Raw genomic sequence first — 21668 nt, forward strand, 5'->3', positions numbered from 1 at the left:
ATTGAGCACTGCGCATCCTCCCTGTTTGCTTGTTTGTTTGTTTGTTTGTTTGTTTTCAAAGTAAGAGTAGCCTTGATGAATGTCTTTAAATGTATATGTTAATATCTAAGTAAATAAGTGAATATAATAAATGAATGAAATTAAAAGAAGGGGAGTTGTTGGGATAACCCTGATTACGGTAGTATTTTTTAGCTCATTATTAATTCCGTTTGGGAGTACTATTTCAGACTGCTGCGGGGATGGAGATGGAGCATCTCAGAATTGCATTTTGGCCATGAATGGAAGATCAGCAAGATCAGCAAGACTTGCCGTCTCTGCATCCTCTTTCCTCCATTTTCAACCCCTCTCCGGGGGTGGGGGGTTGGGGGGAGTTCTAACTATAGCTCCTGATGGTACGCTTAGTTAATAGGAAATGAGAGCTCTCTCTCTCTCTCTCTCTCTCTCTCACTCACACACACACACACACACACACACACTCTCTTAAAATCATTTCTGCTAATACCTTATAACTTCATGCTTCAGTTTGGTAGGCACTAGGCCCAGGGGCTAGAGATCATTTGAGATGAAGTCCATGTGGAATTAGATGTGCTGTTGAGTATGAAAAAAACGTAAGATTTTGAAGACTTAATATTTTAAAAAGAATATAAAATACCTATTTCTATTTAATGTTTTAGATTGTTGAAATATAATATTTGGAATCTTGTGGGTTAAATAAAATCTATAACTAAAATTAATTTGAACTGCTAGTCTTTTTGTCCTTTTTAAAATGTGGCTTCTAGAAAATCTGTAACTGGCTTTATGTTTATGTTGGACAAAGTGGCACAAGAGATTAAAGTACTTGAGCGAAATTAGGAATGTGTACTATTCAAATCTTAGTAGCCAAGTGAGAAGCTACACGCCTAGGGCGCTGTCACTTTAAAAATTGTGTCTGGTGGTTTTTGGTGGGAGCATCCTGAGGTGTTAATCCCCCCGGACATTTGGGTCCTACTTGAAGACCACTGATGGTCTAGGCAGCCCCAGGTGATTTCAAGATGTAGCCTAGAGCTAGGTACTAGAACTTAGAGGTAGAATATTTCCCTAGAGAACTCAAGGACCTGGATCTTATCCCAACATGACTGAAAAGCAAAAGCAAAATTACTTAAAATTGTACACTTAAAACTGCAGCAGTGGACTTGGAGTCTTTGTGACAGACAGGGTGAGTGGCTGAAGGTTCATTCACAATGCATTCTCTAGCTGGAGCTGGAAAAGCAAGTCAGAGCCTGTGTTTTGGCAGGAAGCCTTGGAGTGGAATACAAGCATTTTAAGACTTGCTGTGAGAGAGAAACGCCCTACACTTCCCAGGTAGGGGTGGGAGTGGGGGTGGGGCATGAGAAGAAAGAGAGAGATGGTCAGAATGAAGGAAAGAGGAAGAGCTAGTGACCACACCTTTTATTGTGTGAGTGACTTGAGTCCTAGAAACCTAAGTGTTGCTTACAGAGGGGCAAGCAAGGGATATTCAGAATGTCTTTCCTGGCCATCTGTGGACTCATCCCTATGAGGCAAGCTGTGAAAGATTCAGCTACATTGATTCGAATATATTCTGTCAAAGGAAATACCCAAAGACAGTCATATAACGCTATGCTAAGTGCTTTCAATATAGAGAATAAGGATTTTAGAAAGTTCTACTTTAGGATTCAAGTTTTTATTAGAATCAGGAAAAGAACCAGCCCACTAGCAATGTCACTCCTTGGGAGATTTTTCCATCCAGAATCCTTAGGACAAACCTTGGTTATCCCTCTGCTAAGGGTACTGGCTCATTAGTTGGGCTCTGTGTCACATGCATGTAATCCCAACACTCAGGATCAGGAGTTCAAGGTCATACTTGGCTTTACAGGGAGCTTGAGACCACCCTGGACTATGTGAGACCCTATCTTAAAGCAACAACAGACGAGTATTGACCTAGGACTTGGATGTGGCTCAATAGTAAAGCTCTTGTCTAGTCTGGGTTTAATCTCCTAGTCTGAAACAAAACAAAACAAAACAAAATCTCTGACTTAGGAGTCAGAGACATTAGGACCATGACAAGTTTATGGCCAGTTTTAAGCTACATGGTGAAACCTGTCTTAAACCAAACAACATCAACAAAATGTAAAACGAAGAGTCCTGATACCCTTCAGATCTCTGTGAGTGAGCTCATGGCGAGGTGTGGTGGTGGTGGTGGGGTACAGGAGGGAGTGAGGAGTGTCGGGTAGGTGTGCATGTGCCGTATCAAACACAGGACCAAGATATTCTACACAAGCACTGTATTACCTAATGCCGAATATGCTTTTCTTTCTTTTTTTTTTTCTTTCTTTCTTTCTTTCTTTCTTTCTTTCTTTCTTTCTTTCTTTCTTTCTTTTTCTTTCTTTCTTTCTTCCTTTCAAACTCCCCATGGTTCCTTTCCTAGCAAAGTCAATATTCATGTGGAAGTTTGGGCCAGCTGCTACTCACTCTTCGATGCTAAAACATAGACCCTTTTCAGAATGGAACGTGTTTCCCGAAACAAATGCCAGTTCTTTCCTCCCTCTCCTTTCTCGTCATCTGCCTGTGATTGAGCACTGTAATATGATTTGGGGAAAAGGTCAGTTTCCCAATTTGACTAAGGATCACCAAATGGCAAACAACATTTGGGCCTCAAATTTACCCATACTCGAATGGTCTGAAAACAGACAGTCGCCATTTTGTTCCCAGACACTGCTGGGTAATTACAATACGTGTCCCATGTAGACAGATCCCCACCTGTGTCAGTTTCCCCCGACATCTGAGGGTAGAGCCAGGCTCTTAAACACCACAGGCCCCTTTTTATTTCATATTTCTTGCAGAAGAGGAAGGTCAGAGCTGCTAGGGAGGTTAGACCACATTTGTGAATGGAAGCAGTCAGGCCTAGCTTCCTTTCTTTTGCATTTGCTTGTAGATTTAAAGTAACTTCCACATGATAAAAACAACTTTAACAATTTCCATTCCTCCCCCCCCCCCATGTCCCTAAGGGGGTCATAGTTGGCAGTATGTCCAACATCGAAAACAAAATTCCTTCCTCTGGCTGCCATTCAAGATATTTTTAGGTTTGGAAGTGCACCCTCCTCTCCCTCCGCCCAGCATGTATATTTTTACTCTGCTCATACACTATCCAAACTCCACCAGGGTCTGTTTCCTGACAAACTGAGAAGTGAGAAATGCCTGCGTGGGGGGAAAACTGGAGACACATGTGTTGAAACTCTGCCAGGGAAGCATTGCCCAATGACAAACCAGGGAGAGTCTTGTGATGTTTTCCTCTGCTCATTCTAACTTTTCTCCCTCGGCTCTCACGGGGCCTGCTCAAACTGCCTAATTTGGATGTCGTGACCCGATTTTAATCTAAGAGGAGTACCTCAGCCTAAGGACAGACAGCATCATCGTCTAAACGTGCAGAGTTGGGAAGGCAGCTGAACAGATGTAGACAGCAGTGTCTCTTCACTCCAAACATTGAAAGCAAGCTCCTTCAGCCTTCCTTCTGGTCTCTTAAGTAGCTATCTTATGGATGTCTCGGAAACCCTCCGGACTTCTCCCTTCTCCCTATCAACAGGGATGCAACAGGCATTTAGCAGTCACATGGCTGCAGTCCTCAGAACACACTCAGCAGAGGTTCAGGCCTGCGCTGCTGATTTTGCAATCATCTGAACTCACAGCCAGATCACAGCAGAGGTTGCCTAAGGACAGGGAGGAGCTGTCTGCAGGACCCTGCCTGCCTCTGAGTTCAGATTAGTTGTGATTTGCTCTGGAGCCATCTAAGCCAAGTACTGTGCTGGATAGCCCTGCAAACACTTGCAGGCCACGGGCCATCTGTTCTCTTTGCTTTTTAATTTCTGTTCTATTGGTCCATAAGCTTCTGAGCAATGTCCTATTTGCTCTTCACAACTACCAGATCAAGGTGAAGTTTATGGTTGTGTACTGTGTGCATGCGAGCGTGCATGCATGCGTGCATGCGTGCGTGCATGTACCTGTTCCCGCAGAGATCAATGTGCCTCTCCCTCCCAGGTGCTATGGTAAAAGGCACAGGCCACCAAGCTCAGCCACTATCATGTACATTTACACATCATCTTTGGGTACCTGATTATATTCTGACTCTAAAACAAATCACTGCCCCTGCCACCACCACCGACAAAAAAGACAACTGAAGAATATTGCAAAACTTATTTTACACAGGATTACTGTACAGTATTACAATGTATTATGTGCAAAATTCCATCGAAAATCATTTACAAAAGGAAGTACAACACAGCATGTGCTGAGGGTTCTTGTACAACAAAAGCCAAGGGTACAAGGTACAGGCCCCCCGCCCCCAAATCAGATGCCTGCACATCCTTACATAAGACAGTAACATGGTGTTTTGTTTTTGTTTTGCAATGATCTGGATTACACTGATACATGACCCTTCTGGAATATGTGTGTTCATAAATCATTTTATACAACATAAATCTCACTTCACCATATATCCATGTTTTCTGCTTGCTTTCCTCATATTTGTCATGGTGGGGATGGAACCCAGCATGCTAGTTTGTGTCTGCCAGCTCTACCACAGAGCCATGCCCCAACCATTGTCCATTCTTATAATAAAGAGGGGCTTTTTTTTTTTTTGGTTTTGTTTTTGGTGCATTCTCTTCCCATCAACATCTCATCAAACTTGACAAAACCCATATTATACATTAATTACTTGGTTTCTGCCTCCAAATAAATGGATGTCCTTAGTGTTGGCTTACAAAAATGGGTCATGGGGATCGTTATCCTTGATTTACTTTTCCTTATAGGGATTTTAAAAATTGTTTCCCAAAGCAGACAGCACATGGAACAGATCTTTGTCAAAGCTCACTGCAGCACATATTTTACAGTACTGACTCCTTTTCCAATGTCTTCTGAAAAGCCTGAACCTGCAGACTTCATTCCTCAGCCCCTCCTTAGAGTCTGTTTCTCTCTCTACCTCTCTCTACATTCATTTCTCTCCTAATTCTCAGCATCGATTGCTTCAAAACAAACAGACAACAAATGGTACACCAGCACTGAAAGTGAACAATGTAACAGTACACTTTGATTTTTCAAAGGCAGCCTGTGGCCAGCGTCAGGGATTGCTTTCAGACAACCAGAAGTCTCTCCCCACAAATTTGCCGAAACATCCAGTTATAAAAGAGAGACATCTAAGAGGCGTCTAAAATTCGGTACTCTCAAATCCAGCAAGAGATTTATCTTCAAATATTAAATGTTAAATCACATGCGTACTTATAGAATATTTTAAAAGTTACAAAAATATTTTAAAAACCAATCCTGACAGTTTACCTGCAACTGCTATAAATTTCTCTATGAAATATATAAAAACACAGAGACTCTTTGTAAAAAAAAAAAAAAAGTATAGGATGAAGGATGGACGAGAGAAGAAAGAGGGAAAGATGGAGTCATCTCAGAGCTGAGAAGGAATTGACGCACTGCATCGGACAGTCTTGTCAACACCTGCTATTGAATCCAAGAGAAGAGTTTGTACCTTAAGTGTTTCCTCAGCACATACACACACGTGTAAGTCAACCCTGAAGCTGGCTAAGGTAGCTAGTTAACCAGCCAGTGATCTCAGGACACCTGAACCATTAAATGCAATTCACCATTTCTGGAGGAGAGTCTTACTATTTCCCAAATCTCAGCTACCTCATCTGGGCAATGTATCTAAAGGATGCCCTTGGCCAAGTCAGCCTATGGATGGCTTAGTCACTGAACTGAGGGATCCTGGAGGAGGTGGCAGCCAGAAAGCTAGACTCTCAGCTCCCTTTTGGATGTATCAACGGGATGTATCCCATGTGTCCCCTATGAGGGAGTGAGGTCTTCTCCATTATGGAAAATCACACCGTAAGGATCACTCTTGATTCGCTTGTAGACAAAGTGGAAGATGTGGGGCTGAGGCCGGCTGTGCAGCTCGGCCTTGATCTTCTGAGGATAAGTGTCCTCTGCCAATTGCTGCCATGTCTCATCAACAAAGAGAAACAGGCTGTACTCTGCAGGGTCCTCCACCTTAAACTTCTCAGCACAGAGCTGACACACATCCTCTGTGGTGATGTACGGTCTCACAAGGAGGGTCTTCCCAGTGCATCCGCTGTTGACCTCTTGGAAGGCAACTCGGAGGTAATTCTGCAAGTGGAAACAGAGATGTCAGGAGGAGGTGCAGAAAAGCAAGCAGACACCGTTCAGAGGTAAGTGCAAGGCCGAACTGGTGAGCTGCTCAAGGCTGAGGCTTGTCCTGATGTTTCGTCAGACCAGCTCTTGCCAGGAAAGACTCTGATCTGTACTTGAACAGTGGCAGAGACGATGGCACGGACTGAGCTGCCACATGTTAACTCATTGCAAAGGGAAACAACAGGAGATCCTTGCCCTCCTGGTTTTCACCTTTCTATATCCATTATAAACCCAGCTGCCGAAAAGACCCTAAGAGTGTGAACCATATCCAAAGTTGGGATTTTTCTCAGCTTGAAAAATAACCCAGGGGGCTGGAGAGAGATGGCTCAGCAGTTAAGAGCACTGACTGCTCTTCCAGAGGTCCTGAGTTCAATTCCCAGCAACCACATGGGGGTTCACAACCATCTTTAATGGGATTTGATGCCCTCTTCTGGTGTGTCTGAAGACAGCTAGCTACAGTGTACTCATATACATAAAATAAATACATTTAAAAAAAGAAAGAAAGAAAGAAAGAAAGAAAGAAAGAAAGAAAGAAAGAAAGAAAGATAACCCAAACATCAGGAAAGTCTGGGGCTGCAGTTAGCCGGAAGGGATTTAAAACATCTAGACAAACCAGCATCCATGATGCCCGAAGCCTACTCAAAGACAATAATGCTTGGTCAAACTGCTGAGGTCTGACCATTCTGCCCAAATGGTGATCTCATGCGGCACAACCTTACATAAGGCTCCCAGTGGCTCGGGATGAAATGTGGGAAGAATCAGGGAAGGGATGTTGATTCTGCAAGAAGGCTTTGGAGACAGAGCTGACTAAGCATAACGTGATGCTGCAGGAACTAAAAGGAGCTGGTTGCAGGCTTGGCATTAAGAATGATGTAGGTGTCCTGAGAGGCTGTGAGTTTCTTAGAACCCCCCTCTCCTTGCATACCCTATATGGCAGTAGCCCAACGTCTGCATGAGCTAAACAACTTACCACATAGATGGTCTTGAACAACCTAAGCAGGGGTGTGTGTGTGTTGTGTGTGTGTGGTGCAGGGCATGTGTTCTTCTTTTGTAGTTTGTGTGTCTGCAAGGAATTTCTGAGAAAAATTGCAATCTTGGAGAAGAACATGCTGACCTTGCTTTTCAAGCACAGGCTTGATTTTGAACCGAGGATTGTTTCTAGCACACAGAGAATCGGGAGAGAAAAGACAAGGGAGAGAAAAGGCAAGGGAGGTGAATCTGGACACGGAGGCAGATTCATCTTGCCATTGCAGGTTCCTGCTAAGGGAACTGGCTGTGCAGCACTTGGAAATAAAAGCACAGCCACGTTTTCGGCTTTCACAGAAGCCTTCAGATGATTAGCCAAAGGGAGCTGCAGATTGGATCATCATTGTACAGATGGAAGTAAACCCGGGGTTGCTGGGCCAGGCAAAGTCTCTGTAGTGCTAGCTTGCCTCTAGGAAATTAATTCATTGGGAACCATACAGCCGCTCAGCCTGGAAACCTGAGAGGAGTGGGCTGCAGCACTCACTCTCAAACTGCTGCCCTGCTGCCCTAAGTGCAGGGCTGAGATTCCAAGGGATTCCGTTTAGAATTTGAAGGAGAAAAGGAGGGGAGGAGTGGTGGAAAGATACTTTGTTGCGGGTCCTTCACTTCCCAAAGAGCAATGGGGTGGGGCGGCCCGCGGCAGGGTTGCTGCAGGGTAAACACTGCTATTTCCTGAGGAAACTGGATATCCTTTGCCTTTGCCTGGGCTTTCTCCTTTGGACACTTTGTTGGGTGATTTTGTTGTTCTAACAGCAGTCAACTGTGAGCCAAAGCTGTGTGTATATTTTATGTGGTGATAATTATATTTATCTTTATGTTAGTGCTAAAGTGAGTCACACTGAGTAGAAACTATATCTTCTTGACTTTTCTTTTTTTTCTTCTCTTTTCCTGTAAGAGTTAGGAATGGAACCCAGGGCATTGTACATGCAGTCTACCACTGAACTATCCTAACAGCCAGGTTTTGAATCTGTACCTCCCTCGCCCAGGCTGGCTACACTGGATACCATCCTGATGATGCTGGATAGCAGTGATGAACTGGCCCTGCCAAACAGCTACAATGCTACACAACAAATCCTCCCCACAGTAGCCCACTGTCTTCCTATATTATGATATTGGATGGGTTAGGTACAGTCAGGACATAGTCCATTCATTGAAAGTCGAGGTGCATCTGTGTGCAGCTCTAAAGACACAAGAGTAACACAGCCAGGCCAGAGGGTGGCTTAATTATTCCTTTTCCAAAAGGTGATTCTGCCTCAGCCAGGGCCTCAGGCCCTGAGGCCATGTACTGTCAGAGACAGCTCTACCTTCCCGGAAGACAAGCAGGGTTGGGACTTGGGTGTGTACCTGAAAGTCATCAACAGAAGGGATAGTCCGGTTGGTGGTTCTCCGCTTGTGCCACTGCCTCAGGGTGTCCCTGGCTTCTGAGCTGAGCAGTCTCGCAGCCTGTTCTTCTTGGAAATTCTTTATTAGAGATAGGGCGCCATAGGCACTTGTCAAGTAATAGCCTCCTGGAATGGCAGAGAGAATTGGTCCTTAAGAGTGTCACACTATAGCCGGGCGGTGGTGGTGGTGCACGCCTTTAATCCCAGCACTTGGGAGGCAGAGGCAGGTGGATTTCTGAGTTCGAGGCCAGCCTGGTCTACAGAGTGAGTTTCAGGACAGCCCAGGCTATACAGAGAAACCCTGTCTCGAAAAACCAAAAAAAAAAAAAAAAAGGTGTCACACTGGTGATGGCAACGGAGATGCATGAGCGCTAATGTCATATTATATACAGTTGTCTTTGGATATCCTCGGGACAGAGTCTAGGGTCTGACGCTTGTATACTATGGATGCTTAACTCTTCATTTAAAAAGTCACAACATTTGCATATAATCTACATAATCCTACCATAAATCTTTCATCATTACTAGATGACTTATAATAACCTGTAGAATAGAAATGCTACATAAAGAGTTTAGGGGAAAAGGACAATAAAAAAGATTGTATGCGTTCATTTCAATTTTTCCTAAATATTTACAGCTCATGGTTGACTGAATTCTCAGGCACAGAGTCTTACACATGTCAAAGTAGACGGTGATTTCTCCATCACCTCCACAAAGGCACACATCCAGCAGTGTACCACTTATCTTTCTACTCAAGCATTCATCTCACACATATTTATGGAGTGACCCAAGCCTGTGCCGGGGCAGGGAACACCAGAGAGCCGATAGCATTTCTGTTTCCATACTTAATGAAAGAGATTTACATATTAAATACAGTGGTGTCCCTCTGAGAGTGCCATTAAAATTAATCTCTCCTGTCTGTGAGGAGTGCTGACAGACAAGAGACATTTTAAAACATCTATATCTTTTTCTAGGTTTGTCTTAAAAATAAATCAGTTGCTTGCTGAAGAATCTGTAAATGTGCTTGAATGTCACTAGGGGGCGCTTTGAAGGTGTAGTAAGAATTCCTTGCAGGCTACATATTTTGTATTTAAAGATATAATCCTCCCTAGCCAGGCAGTGGTGGCGCACGCCTTTAATCCCAGCACTTGGGAGGCAGAGGCAGGCGGATTTCTGAGTTCGAGGCCAGCCTGGTCTACAGAGTGAGTTCCAGGACAGCCAGGGCTACACAGAGAAACCCTGTCTCAAAAAACAAAAACAACAACAAAAAAATGTACACAGAAACTTATAAGCTCTCTCTTCTCTCCGCCATTCCTCCCGATTCTCTCCCCACTTTTGCCCTCTGCCCTAAATAAACCCCCCCTCATGGAAAAAAAAGATATAATCCTCCCATAGCAACATAATGATATCATCACTCGATGACTTAAAATGCCATGTAGAATAGAAATACTACATAAAAAGTTTAAGGGAAAAGGGCAAAATATCCATTAGAGTTCTGCTATGTGTTCAAAACAGAGCTGGGGAGCAGGAGATCATAGGAACTTGTTCCCCAGAACAGACACACATTAAAGAGAACAGTCATGACAATGACAATTGATTCATTCATAGAACAGAAGTTCATTGCAATTAAGTGAGAAAGAAGTATCACTTTCATGGCCAAAGCCTTTACTTGCTCACAGGGAGTCTTGCAGAACTCTCTCTGACCCATGTGCAGGATTGAAACGGTTTCACCTCTCAGGAGCTTGGGTAGTAGGCCTGTGAACCTGCACTGAGGTTGAACTTGGCAAAGCAGCCTTGCTGTTGGCAGTCATCAACGGAGATTTTTTTTTTCCTTTTTCTTTCTTTGCAGTGCTTTGGGGTGCAGGGCCTCATGCAAAGCTAGCCAGGGCTCTATCATTTCACCATACCCACAATCCAAGTCAGGCCACATCAGGCTTTTTGTTTAGAGTTTTCCCGACCCCGCCATCCATGAGTTAAGACCTCTACAGCAACCTCTGCTATGAGTTATTAATCTTTAGTTAGTATTTGCCCCAGGAATAAGTCACACATGACTCAGTGTAAAATGCTAGATCAAGTGTGTGAAAGCCACACAGGGGAGTTCAAGGGCAATCTACATGGGCTACTAGAATCAAACAGACTATAGCCTGGTGTCAGCATTTAACTGTGGCCCCAGGAGCTACAATCCCTGTGGGGTGGTGAGGGGTTCCTTGGACTTTGAATTTGACTCCACAGTCCTCATGTGCTCAGCCCACTAAGGAGAAAACCTCAAATGCTGGAAACACAGAATTGACCACACTTTGAAACATATGGATACAATTAGAAGAAGGGTTTCAATTTCAGCAAAACTATACCCCACCATAAGCAAGAGCTCTGGGTTTGCAAGGGAATCTAAGGTGCCGGGCCTGTAAATGGCCTGCTTACACAGCAGAAAAGGCACGTGACTGTTGTAAAGGCAACCCAAGAGAGATTTGGACAGGCCACAGAAAGCATGGGTCTGTGACACACATGACTGCAGCTCTTCCAGATGGGAAGAGCTGCACTTGAATACCCCACAGCTTAGTCTGAACCGCAGGCAGCCTGCCTGGGCCATGCTCTCCCCAAAAAGGAAGGCAAGCAGAGTGCCTGACACAATTCATGCAGAGGAGCCCACAGGCTGTTCATATATCAGTGTAGCCTCACAGGGATTCCTACAGGTGAAGACAATCCTGCCCATCTGTCATAACATGATGCGTATTTCGTTCTCCTTTAAGAAGACAAGCTTGAAACCTGGGGCCTCACTCTGAGGCACTGCCAGGAAAGGGGGCAGGAAATGGTTGTCTCTGTCCTCAGACCACAAGATGTAAGCATTTAAGTACACACTGTCTATAATAGAAGGGTGATTTTTCTAAGGGAGACTGAGACACTCTTTTCCCCAAAGCCTCAAGGGGTCTTCTTGCTACTAGAAACCATCAAAATAAACCCCAAACCGCAATAATCACATGGTGAGAAAAGGAGTGGCTCCACACAGGAGCTTACAAATGTCTACCTAGTGCCTGGATAAAGCCACATTCATTTTCTCTCCTGCCCAATCCCAGGAAGGGAAAAAGACACCGTGGGACTCATGGGTGCATAATGGAGTATCTGGGTCCCTGGCTGAAATTTCATGAAGAGGATATGGCCAGGCGAGACATAGAGGCTGGAAGAGTCCATTCATATCTGCCTCTGCTTGGGGACAGAATGGAGGGTACTTATCCCAAGTTGGCAGTGGCCAAAAAGGAACGGGGTGGGGATGTCTTAGGGACCAGGGAGAGCAAACAGGTTTTTGATAGGTAAAACAACCCTGCAGATTCAGAAGAGGCCTGAGGACATTAGAGGACATTCTGGAGATGACAAGGTATTTAACGCCGTGGGAGATTACTAGGTGATGCAAACCCAGGGCATCCCAAGGGCAGGCAGACCTTTGTGCTCAAGCCCAGACTGAAACTCAACAGGAACAGAGAAAACATAGCTGCCCCCTCAGTTTCTGTCTGGGTGCCCAAGGGACTCCTGAAAATATTTAAGAGATGGGCACATAGGCCAGGATTTATCTCCTTCCAGAATGACCAGCTCATGGGAAAGACCCAGTTCTTCCTGCCTTTCAAGGTTGTGAGCTACACAGTCAAGCATCTGAAGGCTCTTCATGATACAACCTCTAACTGATGCAGAAGAAGAAAGGATTTCGTCTTTAAGACACATGCAGGGTAAGACTGACACTGAACACAAAGGGAAAATGGAAAGCAAACAAATGTTCAGATGTTTAAAACAATTCTCTCTCTCTTTTTATTTTGTTTTTTGTTTCTTGTTTTTCGAGACAGGGTTTCTCTGTGTAGCCCTGGCTGTCCTGGAACTCACTCTGTAGACCAAGCTAGCCTTGAAGTCTCGAACTCAGAAATCTACCTGCCTCTGCCTCCCAAGTGCTAGGATTAAAGGCGTGTGCCACCACCGCCCGGCAATACCTTCTTTTTGTTTTTTTTTGTTTTTTTTTTGTTTTTCGAGACAGGGTTTCTCTGTGTAGTCCTGGCTGTCCTGGAACTCACTCTGTAGACCAGGCTGGCCTCGAACTCAGAAATCTGCCTGCCTCTGCCTCCCAAGTGCTGGGATTAAAGGCGTGCGCCACCACTGCCCAGCTTGTGTTTGGGGAAATTTGTTTGGGGGAACAGGGTCTCATGTTGTCCAGGCTGGCCTCACACTCACTATTTAGTCAAAGATAACTTTGAATTACTAATTCTTCCAAGTGCTAGGATTAGAGGCATGTACCAAAACACCCAGGCTAGTACATAGTTTTAAATTAACAAAACAAAACACCCAATTAGTCCTACAGTTAACCAGTGAGATGTCAAGCACCCCAGGAACCGGTTTCCTAGCCACAGGGTTAGGGGTGATAGAGATGCTTTGGAGCTAGACAGAGGTGGGAGTGGACAGCACTCTCTGTATGTACTCCCAGTCACACATGCGCCTGTGTGTGTGTGTGTGTGTGTGTGTGCGCGCGCACGTGTGCACATGCATGCTTGAATAAAGGTAGTCACCAGAGGACAGCCTTTGGTATTATTCCTCAGACGCCATACACCTTGTTATTTGAGACTGGATCTCTCACACCATAGAGCTCACTGATCTGGCCCAGCTGGCTGGCCATCATGTTTCCACCTCTCCAGGGTTGGGATTGCAATTTATGCCATCATGTGAGCTTTGTGATGTGCATGCTAGGGCTCGATCGCAGACCCGAAAGCATTTCACTGGCTGAGCTATTTCCCTCACCGTGCTTTTTAAGACAGGTCTTTCCTGCATAGCTCAGGCCGGTCTGGACTCCTAAGCGTGCTACTTCAACCTTCCAAATGCCAAGGTGACAGTTGTAGACCACTGTGCCCAGTTTCAAAATGACTAATTTTACATTCCATGAGTTTCATCTCAAATTTAACATGTGTAACCCCCAGCAACCGCCCTGCCTCTCCCCCAAACCTCGCTGCCTAGCTCCGCCGACACACCCAGGAATAGATCACCTTCTCCATGCAGCAGTGACGGGTCTAGGAGCTCCATCATGTACTCGATCTCAGTGTCCAATTCAAGCATGTCACACTGAGCTATGACATAGGTCAGGACTGGCAAGAAGTCGTCTGCACCATACATCCTCCCTAGGATCAGGAAGAGAGGGCAAGGTGGGGTATTTTTATCTATGTTTCTTTCTTTCACATCCTATTTGCTGCTTTTATTAGCTATCAGGGAGTCATGCTGGGGAAATGTACTACTTATAAGCAGGCGTGGGTGTTCCTGGAATCCTACCTACGTGGCCCTTGACTCTGCTCACTGCTTTCTGTGACCAGCCCTGGCTCACAATCTCATAATGAATGTCTTGGAGACAGCTCAGATTTTCTTCCCATTTTTAAGAGTTGTGCACTAGAACAGAGTGCTTTTGAGCGTTTTTAGGCAGTTATCAAGGCATGGTATAAACTCTGAATGAAATATTTCCTTAGGCTAATTCTGGCTCACTGTCTTCTGTCCACATCTATCACAAATGTAACGAAAGACCAAACTTAACCAGGAAAAAAGTTTGCTCTCTGTTCGATGTTCATTTTATTTGTTTGATTTATTTAAATCTGTGTTGATGATAACAATTCAGTCCATTGATGATAGCACCTGATTAATAGTAATATAGAGGAGGAGGAGGAAGAGGAGGAAGAAGAGGAAGATGAAGTCCTTGTCTCTTATGTTGTTTGCTTGTAATGGTGGTTTGTTTTTTTTCTGTTTGTTTTTCGAGACAGGTTTTCTCTGTGTAGCCCTGGCTGTCCTGAAACTCACTCTGTAGACCAGGCTGGCCTCAAACAATGGTGGTTTTTAAATGGGGTGACTTTGCCAACCGAGAGCACACCTGACACTATCTGAAAACAGTTTTCATGATCACAGCTGGAGTGTGAGGGTGCAGATGGTATCCAGGATGCTGCTGAGCTTCCCCACAGGAAGTGGGACAGCCCCCACAATGAAGATGGTCATGTCTGAAACATCACCAGTGTACAGACAGAGAGATAATACTATCAGAACCATGAAATCCTGAGCAGGTATTTATTTTGGGAATGTTTATACATGATCTCATGAGCTACAGAGATATGTGCTTCAAATTACAGAGGCCTTGTCCACAGGCTGGCAATAGCTCAAGGGCTGTGTGTGTGTGTGTGTGTGTGTGTGTGTGTGTGTGTGTACATGCACACAGAAGCCTGGGTTGACATTAGGTGTTGTTGTTAATTGCTCTCTTTTGTATTTACTGAGGCAGAGTCTCTCACTTGGAGCTCACCTATTTGGCTATTCTAGCTAGTCAGATTGCCCTGGGGATCCCCTTTTCTCTGCTTCACAAGTGTGGGATTGCAGGTAAGCTGCCACACACATCTACCCAGCATCTGTGTGGATGCTGGAGATCTGAACTCTGGTCCTGAGGCTTGCCTGACAAGTGCTTTGCTGGCTGACCCACCTCCCTGGTCCCAAAAGCTCAGAGGTTCAAATCCATCTGCAATGCATGCGCACATGCATTCCTATCCACTCCAGCAATGGGTAACAGAGCCTGTGTTTTCTCTCTATGGCTTTTCTACTATGGCAATTTCTGTCAAGAAAAAGGTTGGTCATTGCCCACGCTCTGAAGGCCTGGAACAGGGTGGGCTCAGTCACTACCCATGAATCATGGGTACTTCTGCATCTTTAGGGGAGAGCCAGGGGAATTCTGAGGACTTATTTCCTACTTTGTAATTCTTTGATGACTTCCAATCACGTTGCTTCAGCCTCCTTTTTCCCAAGCACTCCTGATTTCTCATCCGTGTGCTGTAGGTTGTCAGCATAAACACACACAGGCCAGAGTGCGGCAGAGGTTCTCACTAATGTTCCCATTGCACTTGGAGTTCAGAATGAATTGCCTTACCTCATTCTCACATTATGGAGGAGAGAGTCATATGTAACAACAGATGTGGGAACTGCAGGGTTGAAGAGTAAGGTGGCCAAAGTCCCTCAGGAAAGAAACTCATTTGCACAGGGAGAGTAACAAATTCATAAGCACTATGCTGCACTCTTTTTATTTAAGTCAGCATTAGAGACAACTCCTACTTTGTCCTTATCCACATTCACTGACTGAGCTATTATACTACTCAGTTGCATGAAACTCACTTAACAAATTCCGTCAGTTGCATTTGTATTTCTATAGGCTGCTAGGTGAAACCTAGAGACTGAAGGGAGGGCTTATTGGGGCTCAATGAGAAATCTGGACCACATGACAGGCTGCCTCACCTGAGTTGTTCTCCATGACAGTGTAGATGAGCTTACAGACCCGTAGCAAAAGCATGACTTTCTTTTCTGGCGAATACATCTTCTGCATGGTCATGAATTTAAGCTTGATTTTCTCCAGCTCCATCAAGTCAGGGGTTGGGGCAAAGACCCCCAGCTCCTGAGGGTTCCTCTGCCGCACGAGTTGTAGGTTTTCCTTGAGTTGTTTCCATGAGCCGTCAGCCGTGTGGAAGTCTTTCAGCATGGCCTCCACATGGCCCTTGAGGGGCTTCAAGATGCATTTGTGCATGGCCTTTTCCAACACCACATCTGCCAAAGAAAAAGAAGCTACTGTGACCACAGTCTGAAGAAAGGATGTTTACAATTGATTCTTTCTTGGGATACAGATCTGTGACTCAGCCTTCAGAGGAGAAGACAAACACATTATCAGGACGTTTAACACCCGAAAGACTACAGACAGAACCACCATGACTCACATAGCAGGTAAGGTGAGCTTGCCCTGATAACACTGTCCTTGCATACACTTAATAAAATAAGCAAGTTTATGTTAACCTCTCTACATTTGAGAAAATATTTCAGAAGACCTTCTGATCTAGGTGTTCTACTGTCCTTTCCCGTTGATGTGGTATCTGGTAGGATTTTCTTCCCTTAAAAAAAAACCACGTGTGTGTATGTATGTGTGTAAGATCGGGCACATGCTGGCAGGAACAGGGAGGTCAGAGGACAAGCTTGGGTGTCCACCCTCATCTCCTATCTTATTTGAGGCATGGTCTCTTCTTTGTTGTCTACTGATATGCATGCCAGGCTAGCTGGTCTGCAAGCTAAGGGGTTTTCTAATGGTGAAAGTGGGATTTTGGATCAGATTCTGAACCAAAACCCTCCTTTCATTTGCAACAGAAGATATCAGTGAAGCATCAGGTGAGATCTGAATATAGCCTGTAGCTTTGGTAACTGAAGGGACCCACACACTGTGGGATGCTCCCTCCCAGAACCCCCCAAGTTAGGTACAAACTATACCCAAACATCTATTTTCACAGAGAGATTCTTTAAAGCTGGCAAGAAAAGTAAAGTGGATATTTTCTGGCAGAAGGCAGCAGCAAATGACCTTGCAGGTGTGATTTACTTAAAAAAAAAAAAGAGGAAAAAAGGGGAGGTCTATGTTAGAATAGGCCAGGATGTGGTGGTATTGGTGGTATGTTTTGATTGGCATGTTAGGTGAACCAAAGGGAGCTTTTGATTGCTGGACTTGAAGGCTTTGATAGCTAGACCTTGGTGATCAGCCTCAGGAATGAGTCTGGCATAAGAAAGTGTCCAAATAAGGGAACAGACCTTGGTGGCTGACTTTAAGGATGGATTCTATGGTTTACAAGGGAGAGGGAAGTGGGAAGGGGAAGGCCTGCTAGCACCATGTTTGCTATGCTCTGGTCTGCTAGAGCCCTCCAGTAACTGTGTAAACATAACTTTAATATTGATAACTATACTGAAGTTTGCAATAGACAGCTTTGTTTTTAGGAAACAACAAAATATTGTGGTAAAGGGGGCATAATGCCTGTGATGAAGTCTCTAATGGTTCAGAAACAAAGGAAGTACAAATGTGTGCATGTGCAATGTGTGGATAAACAGAAGAACAAAATGACAGTGCCAAAGGGCTAACACTGGGGGACTTTGGGTGGAGGCAGGACACTTCTTTGTATTATTTGTGCAATTTTCCTGTAAGTCTGATACTATTTCAAAATGAAAAGTTTAAACGTTTAAATCTCTATAGAGTTAGGAAAACCTCTAGGTGTGGGTGGAGTTATCTTCCCTCCTTCGCATGGTCACCCAATGGAATAGCTCCCATTGTTGATACTCAGATGAACAGTAACACAAACCTGTGTCTCTAGGCTGAAGATAATTTGCATAATGATGAATTCTCTGCTTCTTCAGAGCCAACTGTTTCACCTCACATACTCCGAATCTCACCATCCCACCCGACTGCTACCGTGGTAACTGTCTGATATAGGACACCGATGTGGCTCCATTCCGCAAGTGCACGGATCCACTCACTTCTAAGATTGGAAAGAATAGGGTTCTTTCTCTGGCCTCTAAAATTCTTGATACTGGGTCAGTTCATACTGAATTCAGATTCCTATCTATTATTAGAAGTCTGGGAGCGGGGTGGGGAATAATCTAAGCCAGGTGTGCAAATCACAGAACAGCTTGACTCCATCTCCAAGGTCAGTACTAAGTGTAGAGGTTAATGCTGATTCAACAGCAATCAGACTTCCTCAGCCTAGGTTTTCCTTTGTTCCTCCACTTCCACATTCTGTCTTTGTTTAAAGACAGAGCACCACACAATTCAAGACCAAATTAGCAGCACAAGGGGTTAAAAGTAGAAGAAAAGCAAAGTAACACACTCACTTCACGTGAGACCTTAAACAGGTCACTTCATTTGCACTGGTTCTGTCAATGAACTTATCTGATGTCATAGCTTCTTTGACCTTACTTTGTATGATCATCCAAAAAAAAAAAAAAATCAATAACAGCAACTGAGTGCTTAGATGAGCTAAGTCCTATCCAAATACTTTACCTAATTATAACCCAATCCTTGCCATAGCTCCTTACTTTTGCATAACATTAATACTCAGAACGAGCATTTAGGCAGCATTTCGAGGTAAATCATCTCTTTTTCTCTCTCTCCTTTTTCAGTGTGCTAGGGAGCAAGCTCAGGGCCTTGAGCATAATAAGCATGTGTTCTTCCACTGGAGCTGCACCTTCCCACAACCCCCAAGTAAGTGATCTCTTATTGTAAATTTCAAGACACTTTGTAAGCACTGACCAGATTGTCTACCTGACTCAAGGGTTCTGAAAGTGGCATTCATAAATACCTGTCACCTGCACCTTGGCAGAACAGGCCACAGAGGAAGTAGGTGGGTCGTGTCAATCATGAATTAGGAATGCACATAAACGCCCGTAGCAGGGCTGTTCATGATTGCTCCAGATTGGAAAGAACCTAAAGCCTGGTCCAGCAGAATGGCTGCATGGGAAGTATTCATACTGTGGTATATTACAATAGGACTCAGACAATGAAAAACATTGAGTCTGTGAGGAAGCACACAGCTCCACAGACAGTATGGGTAAAACTCCCAGATTCCACACAGAGTGTGAAAGAGGCATATTAGGCAAACCTCCCACAGCCTTTCACCTCTATAAAGTCTAATGCATGGCTTGGCAATGGTTCAGAAGTTAGATTGGCAGTTGCCCTTGGGTAGGAACCAACTGAGGGGCCATGGGGCCACTTTGGTATATGTGAGGAGGATAGAGAAGCTTTGCCTATTTGAGTGTCCATATATGAGACCCAATGCTGAAGACTAGTGCACTTTATGTATCCAAATACACATGTGGACAAAAGACAACTGAAGACCAGCATGGGGTTTTGACCTGGGACTCTCAGAGCAACATGTAACTTCAGAATGAGCCTGGTCACCTCTGTGCCTGAGTGTTATACAAACTACTTCCAAATGGCTCTGGGCTGTTCCTGGAGGGTGAGGACAATGGAGGGTTCATTCTCAGCAAACTGAACAGGCTCCCTCTCCTATTTAATCCATGTGGCCAGGGACCAGTGCTATGCACAGTGTAGTACAGCTATGGGAACTTGTTAGGAGTAGCCTGTTTCCTTAAAACCCAAAAGTAAAACAAAACAAAAAAAATTCCTGGTGTTGAAATGGATGGGAAACCTGAATCCACCCTTTGGTTTCACTTGATTCTAGCGAGTAGCCCAGGATGTCCTGGGAGTTGTTACTGTGTAGACCAAGCTAGCTTCAACCTCACAGCAATCTTCCTCCTTTAGCTTCTGTGGTTGGCTGACTCTTCACTGATTTTAGAAGTCATTCAAGGGGTGAAAAGCTTATAAGACATAGAGGACCAGGACATCTGCCTAGAGATAGTGTGTTCTTTAAAGAGAGAGAAGAAGAAGAAGGAGAAGGAGAAGAGAAGGAGAAAGAGAAGGAGGAGATGAAGAAGGAGGAGGAGGAGACTGAGGAAGAGGAGAGGGAGAAGAAGAAGAAGAAGAAGAGGAGGAGGAGGAGGAGGAGGAGGAGGAGGAGGAGGAAGAAACAGTAGAGGTTGTGGGTAGGGAAGAAAGGGTAGATCTTGACTTGAAGGAAGTTCTTAAAAGATTAACAATAATAATATATTTAAAAAGAAGCCACATAACTATGCAGGAAAGAAATAAGCCTCTATTAGCTTCGCCATGGATAACATGACCGAAGTGTGGTCACTATGGTGCAACTATTTACTTTGTTTTCAGGAATCTGAATTTGTCTAGGAATTTCTCTGAAATGCATCTAGCTCAAACCAGTTGAAACCAGTGACTCACTGCCTGAGCACGCCAGGTGTTTGATGGGTGACCATTTGCTAGTCAAATACTCCACTCCCAGAATAGCTGCTGTTTTCTGTGCAGGTGGCCAATTGCTTCGTTTTCCTTGTCTGTAAACACCTCTCTCCACACCTTAGAGCACCTTTTCCATAAGCACCCCCACACACCTTCTACCCTCAAGAAGGTGGATTTAAGACTCGGGACTTTCCATCTCCTCATATCTAGCAACCCTGTGAACAAACTCTTGCCAAACACAGTGACTTCAGACATATGTGATGGTCAGTGACAGTATTAGGCATTTCTCTAAAGTAGCTTTTGTTTATTTGTCTGTTTGTTCGTTCATTCTTTTTAAAGACCACACTTTAAAACTAAGACTAATCTCTTCACTTTCTTTTTAGGACTGTGCACTTACCTTCTACTCCTATCAAACCCTTAATAAGAGTGTGGAGGGTTTGAGATAAAATGAAGGACCAGCGACCCCCCACCGAGTGAACCCACTGCTTCTCTCCAGCAAGAAACCAAAGTTTCTGCTTTTAAGCAAGAGAGCAAAATCATTTGAGGAACATAAGAAACGAGACCTCTCAGAATGAGGCCTAGCCCAGACAAAAGCCAAACCAAACCAGTGGCGGTGCTCACAGCTCTCGTAGATTACCAACTTGTTCCTTTCTGCTCTTTTCCATCGTCTCTGGGTGCTTTAATTTCAACAGGATAATCTCAAATCTTTCCTACTAAAGAACAGGAACACTATTCTAGACACTTTTTGTTCACAGACTCCTCAAATCCTCAAACAAACTCTGTATGAGGACTAAGATATAATCACTTCACAGAGGAAGAAATCATGTCACCAGCAAACAATCTCTTGGAGCCAGGATTGGAACCCAGAATACCTGCTTCAAGGGTTCTCGATGGCAAGCTGGCTACAGCTGCGCTCCATCAACAGAAAGCATGTGTAACAGAAGAGTATGAATTTTCATTAATAAAAAAGGAATAGCCAACTACCCTTTGATGCTCAGTTTTTCTACTTTTCTGGTAATAAGAAAACACTAGAAAGCTGGGCTTGGTGGTACATGCCTTTACAATCCCAGCACGTGGGAAGCAAAGACTGGTTATTCTCTGTGACTTTGAAGCCAATCTGGTCTACATAGAGAGTTCTAGGAGAGCCAGGGCTAGAGAAATTCTGTTGAAAAGAAAGAACGAACTAAAGGACGGTTTGAACTGTAATTTAATTTTGGATCTTAGAAACTATATATTAGCTGTACCCTCTGAATGACACAAACTGGAAACAAAGATTGTGAAAACTGGGGTCGTATTAACTGGTCCCTAGATTATCCCTACGTGGGAGGGGCAAAGACTATGTTGGCTCTCCTTGCCTCATCGTTACTTAATATACAGTAATTGATTCACTCTTCTATAAAGAAACA

The 21668-nt window shown here is 44.3% G+C and overlaps 1 protein-coding gene and 1 long non-coding RNA gene across 5 annotated transcripts in view; one reads left to right on the plus strand and one right to left on the minus strand.

Annotated features, from left to right (window-relative positions):
- Nucleotides 1-4173: 4173 nt before the first annotated feature.
- The window catches only part of Rin2 (Ras and Rab interactor 2), a 168638-nt gene continuing 151143 nt past the window's right edge, over nucleotides 4174-21668 (minus strand). For all 4 annotated transcript variants that reach the window (XM_028756574.1, XM_028756576.1, XM_028756577.1 and 1 more), the window contains 4 exons: nucleotides 15894-16199; nucleotides 13631-13762; nucleotides 8578-8741; nucleotides 4174-6162 (listed from right to left, as the gene is read on the minus strand). In XM_028756574.1, the coding sequence (XP_028612407.1) occupies nucleotides 5842-6162; nucleotides 8578-8741; nucleotides 13631-13762; nucleotides 15894-16199 (923 nt within the window). In that variant the 3' untranslated portion in view covers nucleotides 4174-5841. The remainder of the gene's footprint in view (nucleotides 6163-8577; nucleotides 8742-13630; nucleotides 13763-15893; nucleotides 16200-21668) is intronic.
- On the plus strand, nucleotides 14436-17859 carry LOC114611841. Its single transcript, XR_003709906.1, has 3 exons — nucleotides 14436-14683; nucleotides 16277-16373; nucleotides 17817-17859. It is a non-coding gene; the product is annotated as an uncharacterized LOC114611841 (long non-coding RNA).

Source organism: Grammomys surdaster, unplaced genomic scaffold, assembly GCF_004785775.1.
Source record: "Grammomys surdaster isolate TR1022 unplaced genomic scaffold, NIH_TR_1.0 129, whole genome shotgun sequence".
NCBI lineage: Eukaryota > Metazoa > Chordata > Mammalia > Rodentia > Muridae > Grammomys > Grammomys surdaster.